A 19,344-nucleotide genomic window follows, 5' to 3' on the forward strand; every position below is an offset into this window, starting at 1 on the left:
CTGCTCAGTAATACTCCCTCCCCGTCTCTTCCGATGGTGCTGATCCGATGTGCACACCCTAAAATACCACTCCTGCACACTATTCTCCTGGGGAGCCCAACTTGGGGAATTAGATCCTCTTTCAAGAGATGACAGTATTCATCCTCATTTGCTTCTCAATGCTATCAATCACACTAAAAATTACATTATCTGTACACACACTACTCAACTATCAATAACTGTCAATCAACAGTGCACAATGTATATTTTCTATTGTTTGATGACTTTGTCTGTTTAATTATGGACATAGGATAGGATCTTAGAGGTCTTCTATCCGAAGTTTCTCTATTACATAGGAGGAATACAAGAATAATTACTATATCTCTTATTAAATCTCTTTGGGGGAAATAACACATTTTATAATTTTTTGTTAGTTTGCTAACAAAATTAAATTGTTTAATTGTTTAAATGATCCCACAGTGAATGGAGGTATTGCAGAATTTTAGGGAGGCCTGTTTTTATTAACTTTCATACTTCTGCAGACCACTTTTATGTTAATCCTGTTGGTCTATGGATGGAATATAATTCTATCTAATAAAAGAGAAAGATGCAAATTGACCATACTTCCACTACGCCCACAAGCCACACTCACCAACCAATCAGGAGCGATTATGCAAATTAACCCAACAAATACGGCAGCGGCCACAGAGCTGGAGAGAGCAGGAGGCTTGGGTTGGGTTGCCCCTGGCAATGGAGGAAGCCAAGCTTCCCGCCTGCCCTGGCATGCCCTGGCCTTTGCTCAAGGCTACAAAGTTTCAATTATAGAAGATAAATAAATCCCAGATACCAGGGCCTCCAGTTGGGTCACCGGGGGGCGTGGCAAGCCTGCAAACCACCACAGGCCCCTCACCCAGGGTGCCCCATGCCCCAAGGGAACCCCCACCCTGATCCCAGACACCCTTCAGGGCAAACCAGCCGGCCCCTACCCGTACACCAGGCCTCTATCCTATCTAATAAGAGTAATATGCAAATTGACCATCAGTCCAACATACAAGATGGCTGCCCCCATGTGGTCAAAGATGGCTGCCCCTATGTGAACACAAGATGGCTGCCACAAGATGGCCAGCAGGGGAGGGAAGTTGAGAGGGACCAGACCTGCAAGGGAGGGCAGTTGTGGACAATCAGGCCAGCAGGGGATGGCAGTTGGGAGGGACCAGGCCTGCAAGGGAGGGCAGTTGTGGGTGATCAGGCCAGGAGGGTAGAGCAGTTGGGGGGGACCAGGCCTGCAAGGGAGGGCAGTTGGGGGTGATCAAGCCTGCAGGGGAGGACAGTTAGGGGCAATCAGGCTGGCAGGGGAGCAGTTTGGCATCAATCAGGCTGGCAGGGGAGTGGTTAGGAGGTGATCAGGCTGGTAGGCAGAAGCGGTTAGGGGCAATCAGAAAGGCAGGCAGGCAAGCGGTTGGGAGCCAGCAGTCCTGGATTGTGAGAGGGATGTCCGACTGCCCGTTTAGGCCTGATCCCTAAATGGGCAGTTGGACATCCCTCAAGGGGTCTCAGATTGGAGAGAGTGCAGGCTGGGCTGAGGGACACCCCCCCCCCGCCCCTGAATTTCGTGCACCCGGCCTCTAGTGGGAATTATAAGATTTTAAAGGGGGTGCTCCTCTTGAGGGCCTAGAATATACCTTATTTCTCCTCATTTTGGCAAATTCATATCCATTCTGAAGTTGTAGGATGACTGGCATATTTTCTATGAGGACATTCCTCCCCCTACCACCCCTCACGTCCCCCCACCCCCCTCCAAATAGGCAGTCCTTTTTCAGGGTTTCTGTATGTTGTTCCTAATATTTTTACAGCATGCATCACTTGACATTCAAGTTCACTGTCTTGAGTTGTGAAATACATATCCTACTACATTATGGGCACCTCATAAGGATGAGACCATTCTTTACCTTCTGTCCTAGCATTCTCCACAGTGCTTGACACACACTGGTCAGTACAGCTGGATGAATACTTTAAAAGTAGCATTTAAATAGTAGTCAGCTCTTAAAAACATTTAAGTAATTATTAAGACCATATTTGTTCAAGAGAGCCTTCCAATGTAAAGAAGATTGAGCATCATCATGCCATAAATCAAATGTATATGCTTTCCCCTCCACTTATATATTTTAAAAATCTCTCCAATGTCTATGAGTTTGATCCATGTGACTTCACTCTTTTTTTTTTTAAATATATTTTTATTGATTTTTTTACAGAGAGGAAGAGAGAGGGATAGAGAGTTAGAAACATCGATGAGAGAGAAACATCCATCAGCTGCCTCTTGCACACCCCCTACTGGGGATGTGCCTGCAACCAAGGTACATGCCCTTGACCGGAATCGAACCTGGGACCCTCGAGTCCGCAGGCCGACGCTCTATCCACTGAGCCAAACCGGTTTCGGCTGACTTCACTCTTAATAGATCAATAACATTCCTAAAAAAGCAATAGTAAAAAGAATATATTTCCGCCAGTTTATGTAAGTCATATGTTCCTGATAAGTAAATACAAAAATTATCTAAATATGAATATCACAGATTATGCTCTCACTATAGTTCTCATCTTAAAGCTAATTATTGGTCTAAGTAATAAATGATCTAAATAATAATTTAGACCTATAAATTATTGGTCTAAAGGTAGCTTTAGACTAGTCTTAAGATAACTTGTGACTAGTCTAAGAGTCACATTTTATACAGGCCAAATAAAATTAATTTCTCCATCCTCCAATTTGTGACACATCACTGACAATTCTGAGCCTCCATTATTCTCCCCTCTCATTGTAATAAAAACTTTAGACTGTTTTGCCTTGACATGTTCACAAAGCTTTACATAAAAAGAAACTAATAAGCATTCATCTTGCTACTCACTAAAGTATCATTTTTGTAATAAGATTTTTTAAGTTTTCTCTAACATAATCTCATTTAACAAGATAATACAGGAAGCTAGCTATTATTTTATCCCCATTTTATGTATAAAGAACTTTAGCGGTTCATCCTTGAGCACATGCCTCCTGTGTGCTCAGGCAGAACCAGGCCTAGAGCACCATTCCTTGACCAATACCCTGAACAAAAGATATATTTCCATTCAATGTATTTCCATTTCCACAAACGGTGGTACAGAGGGTCTTGAGCTCCAGACTCCAATATAATAGAAAAGGAATTACAAAGAGCACACACTGCCTTTCAAACCCTGGCTGATTATGTGCCATTCTAACTCTGTATTCTTGCCCCCTCACACGCAGATTCTTTTTTTTTTTTTTAATATTTTTTTTATTGATTTCAGAGAGGAAGGGAAAGGGAGAGAGATAGAAACAACAATGATGACAGAGAATCATTGATTAGTTGCCCCCTGTATGCCCTGCACTGGGGATCCAGCCTGCAACTCTGACCGGGAATCAAACTGTGATCTCCTGGTTCATAGGTAGACATTCAACCAGTGAGCCATGCTGGTCAGGCCAGAATATTTTTTTTTATACAAGGCATCAATGGATTTAAACCAGAGATAGAGGTTTTAAATTCATTACTGAAGTGACCGCAGCATATACTACGTGGGAAGTGAGGCTATGTGGTTAATGGAGAACTTCAAAGATCACTGCAGATTTCCATGATACTCATGAACATGAACCAAGTTTCAAATCATTCCCCCTTTAAAAATAGCACAAATATTGCTGATGCAGGTGAGGGAAAGTAGGTATACAAATGGAATAGGAAAATAGTCATTCACATATTCTACATATGCTCTGTTAAAAACTAATTTAAAACTTTTCAAATTGCCACAGCTTTCTGCCATATTTAAACACTTTTTTTGAAGTAGAAAAAACTAACAGTGTAACAGTGAAAATTCACGGGTTTTTAGTATTTGAGATATAGTAGAGACTAGACAATTGTGCATTAATATTTCAATATAAAAGTGCAAACCTAGTTTGCTTTTTAACTTTATTATATTTATTCTTCATAAACAGTTTAAGAGCTTTAATGGGATATAATTTGTATACCATAAAATTCACTCATTTTAAGTACACAATTCAATATTTTTTAGGATGTTTACAGAATTGTGCAACCATCACAATCTAATTTTTGCACATTTAAATTACCTCCTCCCAGAAAAACAAACAAAACTAGTTTGCTTTTAACCAGAAGAGAATCAATGCCTAAAGCCACTTTACTACTGTGAGATATTTGATTTGAAAATTTATGTAAAATCTATGACCCACTTAGCTGGTGTAGTATAAATTTGAAAAATTAAACACCAACATTTAAAGAGCAAAAAAACAGATTCCAAATGCAACCTAATTGGCAAACTCTAATTGGGGTATAAGTTCAGCATCTGTATGTTGTATTAAAAAATAATTTTAAATGTTCCTTTACATAGTTGATATCAGCAGGAATGCAGCAGTTATTCTAGCTCAGTAGACCTCAGAGTCCTATTAATGATTCCAAAGATAGTGCCAGTGTCACAATCATAAACGTAAAGATTTTTGTTGTTTTTAAGCCTCACCCTAGGATATTTTTCCATTGATTTTTAGAGAGAGGGGTAGAGACATAAAGAAACATCAATGTGAGAGAGACACATTGATTGGTTACCTCTAGCACTCATCCTAACCAGGCCAAGACCAGGGCTCAGGCCTGCAACTGAGGTACGTGGCCTTGACTGGACTCAAACCTGAGACCATTCTATCTGTGAGCCAACACTCTATCCACCGATCCAAACCGGCTTGGACAACCTAGTGTCTCAAACACACTCACTGTATAGTTATGATGACAAATTTCAATATAAAGCACACCAACAAAAATATGTAACAGCAGCAGCATTTTAAGACTAGTACATAGTGTAGGGTAAATACATTACATCAATGCAAATATCAGTGAAATCAGTTATTGCTTTGGTCTAATGTTTGAAGATTTAAAAGTCTCTAGGTTATTTTACCTCCGGACTTCTAATTTTATAGGGGAGATCTGATTTGCAATAGCCTTTTAAATATCAAAGAGAAACCTTTAGAATAAGAACCTACTACTTTGTTCAGAATGGTAAGCAGAAGACCATATGCATAGTTTTCATTCTGCAGATATCATTTAAATAGGTAACTTTGCTAAAATTGGCATAGAAATGAAGAATAGATTAGTCTATGTCCAGGAATTTGGGCTAATACTGGTTTTTGACAGTCAGCCAAAAATCAAGAAGACCTTGATTATGATGCTCACACAACTCTGGGTTCCCGGGTAGGTCCAGTTTTATTAATGACAATGACATAACACTTGGCTACATCTACTACATAGCATCTCCCTTCAGCAGCAAGGATTTTCAAAAGATTGAGAAAGCCCTCAATTTCTGAAACTTTCTTCAGTAATAATATTTTTCTGAAAGTTTAGAAAATCTCCAATTCATGAAACTTCCTTCCCAATTTGTGCTTTCCAAAACATACATAGCAATGCGGAGAATGACTGAATAGGGCATCTCAAATGCGAGTAAGGAAATAAGTGAAAACTGCTTTTAGGCTAAATTACAAGTTCATAATCATGGTTATTATATATCCTAATTCATTTCTTCTGAAATTGTCATGAGACCTCCCAAGTATGTAATTCAACATTATAAACATTATATCATCACAAATCTGATGAACTTAAAATTCCCTTATGCAAAATTTAATTCAGACTTGCCACATAATGTAAATAACACATTCTCTCTGGTAAAAAATTGATTAACACTATGTGAGACAGTGCAGCCAACTCTTTCATTATTCTTAATTCTCAGGTAGATTTTGATCATGAGCACATATCACACAAAAAGGTAAAAATGCAAGTAATATTCTGCATTTCATTTTATCCAATATATCCACTCTCCTCTAGATCTTTCAACAGACTTTCTAGTCTAAGAGCAGCCTTAACTGGTTTACAATTTATCCCTTTTATTTCTCCTGCCAGATCTCTGGAGGAGATGTTAATGAGTCTAGTAATGGTTTAACAGGCAACAGGAGAAATAACAAAGACAAGCTAAAGGTGTGAATAATCAACAGGCTGGAATAATTGAGTTCTGTGTAGCCAAGTTAAGGAAATATTCAAGTGAGACACCTCACCTCTGTAAGCACATTATTCACTTAGTAAAGGCAAACGAAAAAACATACCTGCTTGACCAGTGGTGATACTGACAGCGGCAAAGAGCCTCTGGGATCGGCTTAAGTCAGAAACTCCATTTACAGCTTCAACTTCAAAAGTGTAATTCGCGTGGGCTAGCAGGTCCATGACGGTGACGTAGTTGTCCTCTAATCCAGTCTGCTGGGGCATGTATCCAATGTTACTCCCACAAGGAACACACTCGCCCTGCTCCCAACTGCACCGCTTACACAATATTCTGTAGGTCACATCGTTTCTTCCCCCATTGTCTGCAGGAGGACTCCATTCCAAACTTACTGTGGTTTGATTGATGTTGAAAATGAGGTTCTGTGGTGCAGATGGAGGCCCTTCAGAAACCAAAAATAAATAAATAAACAAAAACAGAAGAAAAAAAAAAAGCAAACAAAATGCACCGCAGGTCCACGTGGTGCATTAAGCTGGCGGCTGAATTACCATACAGAAAACTAGTCGCAATGCTTTCTTTCACATAAACATTTCATTACCTTTCCTAGAGAAGCCATATAAAAGCCTCCTTGAATTCACTTGGCAAGAGGCTTTATTTATTTTCCATTTAATATGTCAAAATGAAAACAGGATAACAACTGTCTTTGTACTTTTGCCACGGTCTTTAGCTACTTTACTTCCAAGCAATTAAAGAAGAACAGTTAATGCACCTAAAAAAAAACAGTTGTGAAGTTGTTTAAAAATAGTTTCCTTTTTAAGCATATAACAGAGAATACATCTATTCATTTTTAATGCGCTCAAGAATGATTTATAGGACTGTCTGGAATTTGGTTTGGATTTGGGTCTCTCAAGCACTCATTAATTGAAGCACCAAGATGTGAGATTTGTTCAATTTAGTGATGGAATTTTAATTTGCAAACCATTACTTTTTAATCGCATTTCATACACATGTAAGACTCAAATAAATAACTTTTTACATTTTATGATTCCTGTTAAATAGATGTGAAAAGTATTATTAAAATGCATCTTGATTTTGAAAACATAAGAATTACATTGAAGTTGAAGTAAGATGTATTTTACGTTATTGTTTAGCCTTAGAGGTTTATGAACAAATTTTAAATACTTAATAATAATTAAGATTTGTGAATGTATTCACAAATTCTATGCCTATCTCAATGACAGGAAGGAATCTGAAAGTCCTTTTGTAACTTTACTGCTACGGACTTACTTGTGCACGCAACATATGGTGGGTCAGATGGAGCCCTATAATACCCATCCTCACATTCACATCTTGAAGAACCTTCTTTATCAGAAAAACTGTGAGTTGGGCAACGAGAGCACTGAAGATCTTGAGAGGAAGATTTGTAGAACCCTCGGCCACAGGCTGGGTATACAAAAGAAAGTGAAAATAGAAACATGAGAGCAAGTAGACCTTTTTTCAATTTCAGTAATATTTTGCAAAGAATAAAGTATGAAATATGATTTGTGAAAAACAAGCTGTTTATGATAACACTAGAGGCCCAGTGCACGAATTTGTGCATGGGTGCGGTCTTGCTGGCCCGCCCCAATTGGGGCTGATCAGGGGGCCAGGCAAGCCAAAGGGAGGAGCCGTGGGAGGTTGGCCAGCTGGCCCTGCCCCCTTCGGGCCGGTTGGCTGGCCTCAGTGCTTGTCATACCAACCAGTCGTTCCAGTTGTTCCGGTCATTTGGCTTTTATATATATATATATATATATATATATATATAGTAGATTTCATGTTAGTATATATCAATAACCATATTTTATGATACTACATTTTAAGACAAAATAATAAAAATCAAAAGATACAGCAAACTTGTACCTATAGTTGGCATCAGTTCAAAGTCAAGAGCCCTAAACTAAACATAAGCATAATTTATTTAGACAAAATCTTAAAATATTTAAATAAGGGTAATGTCAATTTCAATAGAATTAACTTGTTTGTTAAACTGCATTAACACACTCAAAAAGTTATGTTTTCTTCATCAAATATAGCTGTAGCCCTGGCCAGTTTGGCTCAGTGGATAGAGTGTCGGCCCACAGACTGAGGGGTCCCCGGTTTAATTCCTGTCAAGAGCACATGCCTGGTTTGCAAGTTCAATCCCCAAAAGGGGCATGCAGGAGGCAGCCAATCAATGATTCTCTCTCATCATTGATGTTTCTATTTCTCTCTCCCTCTACCTTCCTCTCTGAAATCATTAAAAATATATTTTTAAAAATATAGCTATAAATTAACATTTTGTGTTAATTTGATTTATAATGAAAAATATAAAAAATAAGTTTAATCGTCTACTAGAAACAACGGTATAAAATTTTTCATCTGAAAATGATAGAAATTTATTCCCTTCGAATTTTCAGGAAACTTCAAAATATAATTTCAACCAATTGAACTTAAAACAATTTAACAGGTTGCTTTCTACTAAGTGAACTCCCGTGTTACTAAAAATAATGAAATCTTGTAAATAGGAGACACCTATTCCATCAGAATTAAGGAGAAAGCCATCAACTGTAAACAGACTGAGGACTGTTTCTCCCCTGCTGAGAGAAGCTTAGGATATAGTCACACTAACACAGCAAATGCTCTCAGCAATGATTAGATAAGTACAGAAAACATCGCTATCACCTCCTACTGAAGTTGTTTTTACTCACTTACATCCTATTTATTATTAAATCAAGTACCCTTAAACCATTTACTATCACTGGATATTTTCTATATTTATTTTCAATTAAAATTTAGCAAACTAAAATTATATTATCTCAACAATTTTTATTAACAGATGGTATTATACATTGAATATATTAAATAAATTTAATGTATCCTTCATATTTTAAATGAATATCTTTTTAAGCTTTAGTGACCTTCAAATTTAATAGAAATTAATAAATCATATCTATAAAGATTAGTTAATATTTAACCTACATTTATATTTAAGTTTATTTAATGTTCTTAACTTGGGCATTATTCAGTAACTGAATCACATTTTCACTATTTGGTGGGAAAAACAATCTTGTTTTATCAAGAAGGTATATTCTCAAAAAAAAAAAAAAAGGTGAATCATTCTCTATTTTTGTTCACATGCTAATTTTTTAACTCATGATTTTGATACATTTGAGAGTTCAAAATCACCTTCTGAGTTTCAAGAAAATAAGCCTCTTTTACATGAACAAGATGGGTATTTTAGATAACTTAGAAACTTAAATATCTGTTATATTGTGAAAGATAAGTGTTAGATACAGAAACAGAACTACAATCAACTCTTTGTAAATATATCATACACTCCTGAGCTCAAAAGCCAGTCTGCCTTTGGTTGGCTTCCTCAATTCATAGACGAGGAAAACACACATAACACATCCTATCTAATAATAGACAAATATGCAAATTGACCATACCTCCGACACACCCACAAGCCACACCTACAAGCCATGCCCACCATCCAATCAGAGCAAGTATGCAAATTAACCCAAACCAAGATGGCTACAGCCACAGAGAGCAAGGTTTCCTAGGTAACAGAGGAAGCCAAGCTTTCCACCTGCCCTTGCCAGGCCTAAGCCTCCACTCAAGCTACAAAGTTTCAATTATAGAAGGTAAACAAATTCAAACAAATGGCGGCAGAATGGAGCTTGAGAGAACAGGCCAGGGTTGCCGCTGGCAACAGGGGAAGCAAAGCTTTTCGCACACCCTGGCCGGGCCCACCCACTTAAGGCAACAAAGTTTCAATTATAACCCAAACACAAATGGCTGCCAGCCAGCCTCAGAGGGAGCCCCAGGCTTGGCTCTGCTCCAGGCTACAAAGTTTCAATTGTAGAAGGAAAATAAATTCCAGATACCAGGGCCTCCGCTTGCATTGCCAGGGGGCGTGGCCGGCCTGCAAACCACCACAGGCCCCTCGCTCAGGCCGCCCCATGCCCCAAGGGAACCCACACCTGATCCGGGACGCCCTTCAGGGCAAACCAGCTGGCCCCCACCCCTATACCAGGCCTCTATCCTATATAATAAAAGAGTACTATGCAGATTGATCATCACTGCAACACACAATATAGCTGCTCCCACGTGGTCAAAGATCCTGCCCCCATGTGGACACAAGATGGCCACCACGAGATGGCCAGCAGGAGAGGGCAGTTGGGAGGCACCCGGCCTGCAAGGGAGGGCAGTTGAGAAGGACCAGGCCTGCAAGGGAGGGCAGTTGGAGGTGATCAACCCTGCAGGAGAGGGCAGTTAGGGGTGACCAGGCTGGCAGAGGAGGGAAGTTGGGGGCAAACAGGCTGGCAGCAGAGTGGTTAGGGGCAATCAGGAAGGCCGGCAGGCAAGCAGTTGGGAGCCAGCAGTCCTGGATTGTGAGAGGGATATCCGACTGCCCGTTTAGACCCGATCTCGGTGGGATCGGGCCTAAACAGGCAGTCGGACATCCCTCGAGGGGTCCCAGATTGGAGAGGGTACAGGCTGGGCTGAGGGACAACCCTCCTCCGTGCACGAATTTCGTGCACCAGGCCTCTAGTATTAAATAAACAAAGAAGCTTAATGTACCTTCACATGTTCTCAGTAGCAATAACTACAAATCTAAGGCACAGAGAGAACAATAAAATTGATTACAAAATAATATAAAAATATAACACTTAAAAATGTTTATAAAGATAGGATCTTGACACATAAAAGAAAGGTGAACTGCTAAGTTAAAGAACTGAGCATGAATTTCTCAGCCTTTCTTTAAGTATTCACTGTCTCTTGCTCTAAGTATTATTTGTAATTCAACATCCAGATATACCATCCATAAAATATAGAAGGCAATGCTTTATTCACAACCTGCAGCTTGATAACATTAATACCCAGATAATTAAAAAAGAAAAAGAGACAGTAATAAAGAGAGGGAGGGAGGGAGGGAAGAAAGAAGGGAGGGAGGGAGAGAATGTGTATGTTGAGTCTTTGATGATATCATGTGCGTATTTACATAGGTTTTACAGGGAGAGGAGGTTAGGAAGCAGGGAGATGGGAACACAGTGGCAACATGATTTAACATCTACAAGGTAAGTCTTCCAGAGTTACTAGGCAGCAAACTACCTAGTGGAATCCCTCGAATTCCCATGCTCCAATTGCAAATAAAAACCTCTAAAGAAAGGCTTATTCCTGTTTTCCTCATTAACAAGGAGGTATACTTTTTTTTCTCTCAGCATACATGATTTATAGAATATATAGGGTAGAAAACTGTAAAATTCTTATCATTCAACTTTCAAATTTACATTAAATTCTGTCACCACTTTAACAGATGGGAAAACAGATTTGAAGCAAAAGTAACCTGAGTTCTTCAAGTAATTCCATTTGTCTAGGTTAAAACTGGATTTAGAACGCAGGCCCACTGATATGAAATCATGCTATTCCACCAGTGTCGACTGCTGAATGAACCAGAGTTTGGCACTTATTCAATGGCTCTCAAGGGCTTTAGCAACCCTAAAAAATTATTTTCAATGTGTCCCTATTTCTTTAATTTATACCTCTTTACTAATTTAAAGCTATTTTTAACTTACAAAACTATGAAATAATATCCTAACATACCTACAGAAGAGATATTAAATTGGTATTCTCAATTTCATTATGAATTTTGTCACTGACAATTCCTGCAAAATTATGGAGAACATGCATGGCTATTATTAAATGGATAATAATAGAAACTATATTGGAAAATGTGGTCATAGAAGTCTTAACATTTTTTCTTTGAAGTACTATTTTGTTTCAGTTCAGTTAATATTGAAAATAATGAGTTGTAACAGGACAGTTTTTACTTAACCTCTATGGAAACTATTAATTTAGACTTATTAAAAAGAAATACAGGAGTCCTCCCTTATCCATGGTTTCGCTTTCTGTAGTTTCAGTTACCCATGGTCAATTGGCATGGCTCCGTGATCCAGAATCACCCAAAGTAGATGATTCTCCTTCTGATGTATTGTCAAAGGTCAATAGTCGCCTAACCAATGTCACATCGCCTACTCCATTCACCTCACCTCATTTCATCATTGTATCATCTCACAACATCACAAGGAGGAAGAGGAGTATAGCACAACAGGACTTTAAGAGAGAGAATCCACATTCACATTACTTTTATTATAGTACATTGTTATAATTATTATCTATAATAATAAAAGCATAATATGCTAATTAGACCAGACATCCTTCCGGACGTTCCTCCGTCCTTCCAGACAAATCTGAAAGGGAAACCCGGGTCCTGAGTGCCTGCCAGTGGCCAGAGGAAAGTCCGGGTCCTGGGTGCCAGAGGGAAGCTGGTGCCGGCAGCCAGGGGAAGGAAGGCCTACTCTTGCATGAATTTCGTGCATAGGGTCTCTAGTTTTATTATAAGTTACTAGAGACCCTATGCACAAAATTTGTGTGGGAGTAGGGGGCCCCTCAGCCCGGCCTGTGCCCTCTCGCAATCCAAGATCCCTCAGGGGATGTCCAACTGCCAGTTTAGGCACGATCGGGCCTAAACTGGCAGTCGGACATCCCTCTCACAATCCGGGACTCCTCATTCCTAACCTGCTCGCTCCTTACCACTTGGCTTGCCGCTCCTTAGCACTGCCACGGAGGTGGGTGAGGCTCCTGCCACCACCGTTGTGCTCACCAGCAGTGAGCCTGGCTTCTGGCTGAGCAACACGCCCGCTATGGGAGCACACTGACCACCAAAGGGCAGCTCCTGCGTTGAGCGTCTGCCCCCTGGTGGTCAGTGTGCATCATAGTGACTGGTCATTCTGGTCATTCTGCCATAATGGTCACTGGGCTTTTATTATATAGATTATTGTCAATCTACTGTGCTTAATTTATAAATTAAGTTTTATTATAGGTAAGTATGTAAAGGAAAAAAACATAGTATATATAGTGTGAGGTACTATTCATGGTTTCAGGCCTCCACTGGACGTCTTGGAATGTATCCCCCACAAATAAGGGGGGTTACTGTACAAAATTTTTGGAGCTATGGTATTAAGTCAAGAACATGCAACAATATAAGCTGTCTCTTATGATAACAGTGAGCAATTGGGTGGTTAAAAAGTTTGTGAAGAAAGTAACAGATGCTCTTAAAAATTAAAATTTTAGATGAAATTGCTACATGAAATAACTTCAGTAAAATACTCAGTGACAGAAACTGGGGTGCAGTGACATATCTGACAGTCAACCTTCATAGGAAGAATCAGATGAGTTCTCGAAAATGCTCCCAAAAAGGCTACCTAGAAATCAAGACAATTTATCTTCTATGAATGCAGCTGGTTTTCTAAAAAGTAATAATAAAAACATTTTTAGGGGCAAATGACTTCTGAGACCTCAAACAAAGACAAATTCACTTCATACATAACTATAAAATATACAGAAATAACTTAGTAGGAATCATGCAATCACAGTTTTAAAACTTTACTTTCTTCACTTTATTTCTCAATTTGTTCAATAGCATTTGAACTGAAAGCAAACTTTAATTAGTATAGTATGTGCCTATGGTAAAGTTAGTTACAATAAAAAACATACCATTTTAATTTCCTGCTTTTAGATGTTTTTGCTTTTTAACTGAACATTGTATTTTTTGTGTGTGTGTTTATATTTTTTCTGTTTTAGTGAATTTATTGGGTTGACACTGGTTAATAAAATTATACTGGTTTCAGGTGTACAGTTCTATAATACATCATCTATATATTGTATTGTGTGTTCACTACCTCTTTATGTAATGTTTCATCATATTGATGAAGTTGGAAATATGTATAAAATTTATTTTCAATATTTCATTACTTTTGTAAAAAAATCCTTTTATCTATTATTTTAGTAATAGTACTTTTTCAGTGTTACCACAAAGACCTCAGATTAATTCTTTTGAAATTTTTTCAGCCCTTAGGACCATAATGAATAAAATAACATAAAAATTCATTATTCTAGAGCCAAGAACCATAATCTTGTCAGATTTTATATACTAAGCAAGTTTCATTTGGTCTGCTCTTTAAGTGGAAAAATACAAAAAAAAAAGGGGTGGTTGGATCAAGGAAGCACATGTAATTTCTGTTTACTAGAGAGTAACTTTATTATCTACTGCAATATGTCCACTAAATTATAGTACAGTATACTATATTTCAATATGTTATAGTATCTACTACAATGAAAGAAATGTCACTTAACATATTTAATTTCAACTATTTTAAATAATAATGTTGTCTTATGTAATATGAAATTGGTTCAAATAATATTTGGAATTTAAATTCCTTTAAGAAGAACAAAAAGGCAATAGGGTTTATAAATTAATTACTTAAGAGTTATAATACTGCAACAAAATGTCTATAAACACAGGGCTATTTAAATCTATAAGGGAATTAATACTGAATCCTTGCACTGTGATTCTCAAGTGAAGTCTCCTAACATTCGCACCTTCTGGAGTTGTCTTCAATGGTGTCAGTGTTTAACTAATGGCTGCTAGGTCTATGAGTATCCACCTCCAGGAGGCAGTGTGTGGAGCAATCAGGGTAAAGCCTCTGTGTTCTCAATAAACATTCATAAAGGCCATCCTAAAAGCCATCGACAAATGTCCACCCTTTAGACTAAGCAATTAGGTGAAATGGGGTATCTCTTCATTTTGAGTGAGGGTGCAGATACTCAGACTTGCCCTGGTTCTTTAGGTTTAATACCTACCAGGGTAAACCTAGGGGATATTTTATCTTATTATATTCCTAAGGACCCTATCACAGAAAATCCACATACTTCTAGAGTTCTATAGCCAAGAAATATTCTCTGGTCTTTAATGGGCTATTTTCTTGGAAATCTTGAGCTCCAATTTTAATCTCAGACATACTGGACATCAAGGCACTGATAATCTATTACCTCAGTCAGCTATGCTCCATGACTGCACATTTGGAATGCCTGGAAAGATACTAATGCTTGGGCCTATCACAGTAACTGAATAATTCCTGGAGCTTGAACATTTCTATATTGTAAAAGGTTTCCAGGTTTTTAGAAACCTCATTCTGTAGGTTCCCGGTTTCTTCTCAGACTATCAAAGTCTCTAAAGAATGCATAATAACAAAACACCTCCACCATAAAATTGATGAGGGGGTAAAATGAGATATTGAGAAATCTAAAAGTTAGAATTTTAAGAAAAATAAAAATTCATTAAGAAGCCAATCAAAAACTGCAAATAATCTGAGTAGATATTTCTCAATGAAAGATAAGCAAATGGCCAATAAACACTCAAAAAGATGCTCAACATCATTAGCCATCAGGGAAATGCAAATCAAAACCACAATGAAATCACACTTATACCAAGTACAATGGATATAATAAAAAAGACAGATAAAACAAGTGTTGGTAGAAATATGGAGAAATAAGAACCCTTATTACTGTTAGAAATGTAAAGTGTTGCAGCCACTTTGGGAAAAAAAATGATAGTCCTTTATTTTTTTAAATATATTTTTATTGATTTCAGAGAGAGGAAGGGAGAAGGGAGAGATAGAAATATCAATGATGAGAGAGAATCATTGATCGGCTGCCTCCTGCATGCCCTCTACTGGGGATTGAGCCCGCAATCCAAGCATATGCCCTTGACTGGAATCGAACCTGGGACCCTTCAGTCTGCAGGCCAATGCTCTATCCATTGAGCCAAACCAGCACGGGCTGATAGTCCTTTTAAAGGTTAAGTATTACCCAGTAGTTCCACTCCTAGGTATAGACCCAAGAAAAATGAAAACCTGTAAGCAACAGAAAAACTTGTATATAAACATTCATAGCAGACTTATTCATAATTACTCAAAAAGTATAAACAACCCAAATGCCCATCAAATAACAAACAAACACAATGGAGTATTATTCAGCCAACAAAAGGACTTAAATACTGACACATTACACATGGATGAATCTTGAAAATATTATGCTAGGTGAATAAACCTAGTCACAAAAGATCATATATTTCATAATTCAATTTATGTGAAATATTCAGAAAAAGCAAATCTATAGAAGATAGAAAGTAGATTAGTGGTTGCTAGGGGCTGGAACAGTGAGGATAAATGGCAAGTGACTATTAATGGGTACAGGGTTTCTTTTGGAGGTGATGAAAATGTTCTAAAATTAATTTGCAGTGAGAGTTGTACAACTCTATGACTATACCAAAAACCACTGGAGTGTTCACTTTAATGGGCATATGAATTATATTTCAGTAAAGCTGCACATATAATAAAATCTATTAATAATGTGACTTCAAACTAAACATTTAAGCAAGCAAAGAAAAATGTATTACATTTTTCTGTTGATAATATATTACTTTGTCTAACACATCTATATATATAAAAGCCTAAGTGACCGTCCAACCGTTCAACCATCCAACCGGTAGCTATGACACGAAATGACCTTCAAGGGGCAGACGCTCCACACAGGAGCTGCCGAGCTGCGGTGACTAAGCAGCTGCAGTGACTTGGCAGCTGCGGTTCTCGGGTGATGCACCCGGAACCAGAGAGGAGGGAGCCCGATTCCGGGGTGTGTCACCCAAGAACCACCCTCTTGCAATCCGGGACCCCTTGGGAGATGTTGGAGAGCCAATTTTGGCCCCATCCCCACAGGCCAGGCTGAGGGACCCCACCAGTGCACGACCAGGCCTCTAGTATATGCTATATTCATCTATTTTTATAAAGCTGTATTTAGGTAAAATAAGTTAACTATAAATTATTTAAAAATTTGGAAAATCTATAATCAATAGATTCTTTTTTTACCCATTTGGTAATTTTAGAGACACATAAATAATAATTTATCTTTTATCTGAGGAGTAGTAATTTTATCTGAGTAATTAAATAACAAAATAAATAGATTCTTATCAATACCAAGTTTATATTTAGGGGAGACATTGGATACATTATATACAAAGTGAGTTTTGAGTGAATATCTGAATAGATCTTAGATATTCTTATTTTTCATTCACATCATTTTTCCAGACAGCGGGCTTGTTTCCTTCCTTACTAACCCTCTCAATTCTTCTTCCATGAGCTAATTGAATACAACTAGATTCAGCTTCCTCAGGCCTTACTCTGTTTCCAGACCTGTGATTTTAAGCACAATTGAACTTTTTCTGAAGTAATTATGTGTATGTGTCTGTGTGTAAAATATGAGGCTTTGCAGATGTTTCCGGCCACAGTCATACAGCTGCAAAAAGTTTATTAATTACAAACTATAAGAGGATTGTTCTGTAATTGAAAGTTTCTGGGCTTTAATATTATTGCAGAATCTACATACATACATAATGAATGCTGTTATTTTATTTATTGCAGATGGACATTTTATTTCATTCAGGCAAAGTGAGTCTGTTTCCATAGGAGCTTTCAAATATTTGTGTCCTATTAATGTCCGTGCTTCTATAATGCAAAGGGGAAAGCACAGCTTATAGAAATAGTACTCCCACTGCTCGAAGTGCTGACCTCATCTGGGACAGACAGATCCAGATTCAGTATTTTAATCCTATTGACAGTGCCTCAGTGGGAATAATTACAAAAGTCTGCCTGAAAGCCAGACCTCCTGTCACTGATATGCTATGATTTCTCACATTGAGAATGAACAGCGGGCAGGAAGGATAAAAACAACATGATGTAACTGAGTTTGTTATAGTTTGTGAGGCACCAGCCAAATTACCCTACAACTAATTTGTAAGAGTTTAGAAAAGAAACGGTGCACAATATAAAGTTTGTGACAACAGGTGCTCAAGTGATGAAAAAAATTAGGAGATTTTTAAAACGAAAAAGAAACTTTAATTTCAGGGCATAATTAAATATGTGTTATTTACTTGTGTTGTTTAATTTAGTACTTTTATCGGTCGCATTTAGTGGGAAAGAAACAGATATAAATGAGAAGTTTTTAAAAGTTTTGTTTTTAAGATATAGACTGTAAAAGGAAATAAAGCATTATGCAAACACAGTGTTTATTCCTTTATTAAATTATCAGGTTGGAATATGCTAAGAATTTTGCTGAGATCTAGCATTAAAATACTCTATTTTATCAGAATATCGCCATAATTAAGATGTCATTACAAAATGATTTAAAAGAAATAAAAAGATGTCAAGTTAGAACATTCAAAATCTCTTTTGTATTCTTATTCTACTTTATAAATATTGGGCTACATTGAAGAGACAATGTGTTACAGCAAAAGAGAACTGGATTTTAACTGAAATGATATGTGTTCAAATCGACTCCACCACTGTGGCATATAATTTGCACAAAGCCACTTCCCATTCCTGGGCTTCCATGACCTTGTTTTCTTGTTATAAATTACCAAGTCTGGAGACATACTAGTTATTTTTATGTTTGTAAAAGGTGGTTTTAACAATAATACAATAATCAGTTATCCAGCTGTTAAAACTCCCACACAACTGTCTTCAATGAAATGCTTTAAAAGCACGTTTCTACCACCCATCACCCCATCCCCAAGCCCCACATAGAAACGAACACCCCTTAGTCTTTCAGTGGTGCCTCAGGAAGAGTGTGAAAGATGGGTGCTAAACGGGCGCCCTGCCTCCCCTACCATTCCTGACAGACCTGTGTCCCTGCGCCAAGGACCCCTCTGTGCAACAAGTCACCTCTAACTCTCACTGTACCATTGTCGTCCAGCCCTGTCTGTGATCCCGGGGTTGTGCACATTCATTTTGATTCATGCAAATAAGTATCCTGAAATAAAGTATGAAAATTTTAAGTAAATTACTTAAAATCACCTCTCATAAAAGGAAAGATTCAAAATGAAATCAGACCCTTCTGGATCTCACTCAATATTGCCCTCATAGGTTCAATATGAGAGATCAACCTATAGATAAAAAATTAATTATATATGAAATCTCAGAATTTAGTAACCCCACTGGAAAAGAACTAAAATTACAGTCATCTTAAGTCTAATTCAAGTGTATTTCTAAGTAGTATAGTTATGGGGTTGCCATGATTAAAAACACTTAAATAAGGGAAAGCTAATTGACCAAATTCAAACATTCATTACTTATTTGCAGTAACTAAAAAATGTGGCTTTTTTGGACAGCATTATTTTATTTTTCTAAAAGATTTCCTTCAGGTCATGTCATCATAAACAAGAGGCTTCAACAGGAGAGATCTTAAACAGCAGCTGGTGTTAAGAAGCTTTTAGACACGGGGTACAATTCACTCTAGCATTTATGCCACTCCAAGTTTAGTTTCAAATATTTCTCTTATGTTTATTATACATTACATAATTTTAGTTTTAGTATTCATTCTCATTATGTTCCTCACAGT

At 37.7% G+C, this 19,344-nt stretch overlaps 1 protein-coding gene across 1 annotated transcript in view; it reads right to left on the reverse strand.

The window, feature by feature from the left end:
- The window catches only part of LOC103294148 (ephrin type-A receptor 7), a 119,182-nt gene extending 107,997 nt beyond the window's left edge, over positions 1 to 11,185 (reverse strand). The window contains exons 1-3 of the mRNA XM_054722666.1: positions 11,161 to 11,185; positions 7,315 to 7,470; positions 6,134 to 6,469 (exon numbers count right to left, since the gene is read on the reverse strand). Coding sequence (XP_054578641.1) covers positions 6,134 to 6,469; positions 7,315 to 7,470; positions 11,161 to 11,185 — 517 coding nt within the window. The remainder of the gene's footprint in view (positions 1 to 6,133; positions 6,470 to 7,314; positions 7,471 to 11,160) is intronic.
- Positions 11,186 to 19,344: the final 8,159 nt, after the last annotated feature.

This window comes from Eptesicus fuscus, chromosome 10 (genome assembly GCF_027574615.1).
Source record: "Eptesicus fuscus isolate TK198812 chromosome 10, DD_ASM_mEF_20220401, whole genome shotgun sequence".
Lineage (NCBI taxonomy): Eukaryota > Metazoa > Chordata > Mammalia > Chiroptera > Vespertilionidae > Eptesicus > Eptesicus fuscus.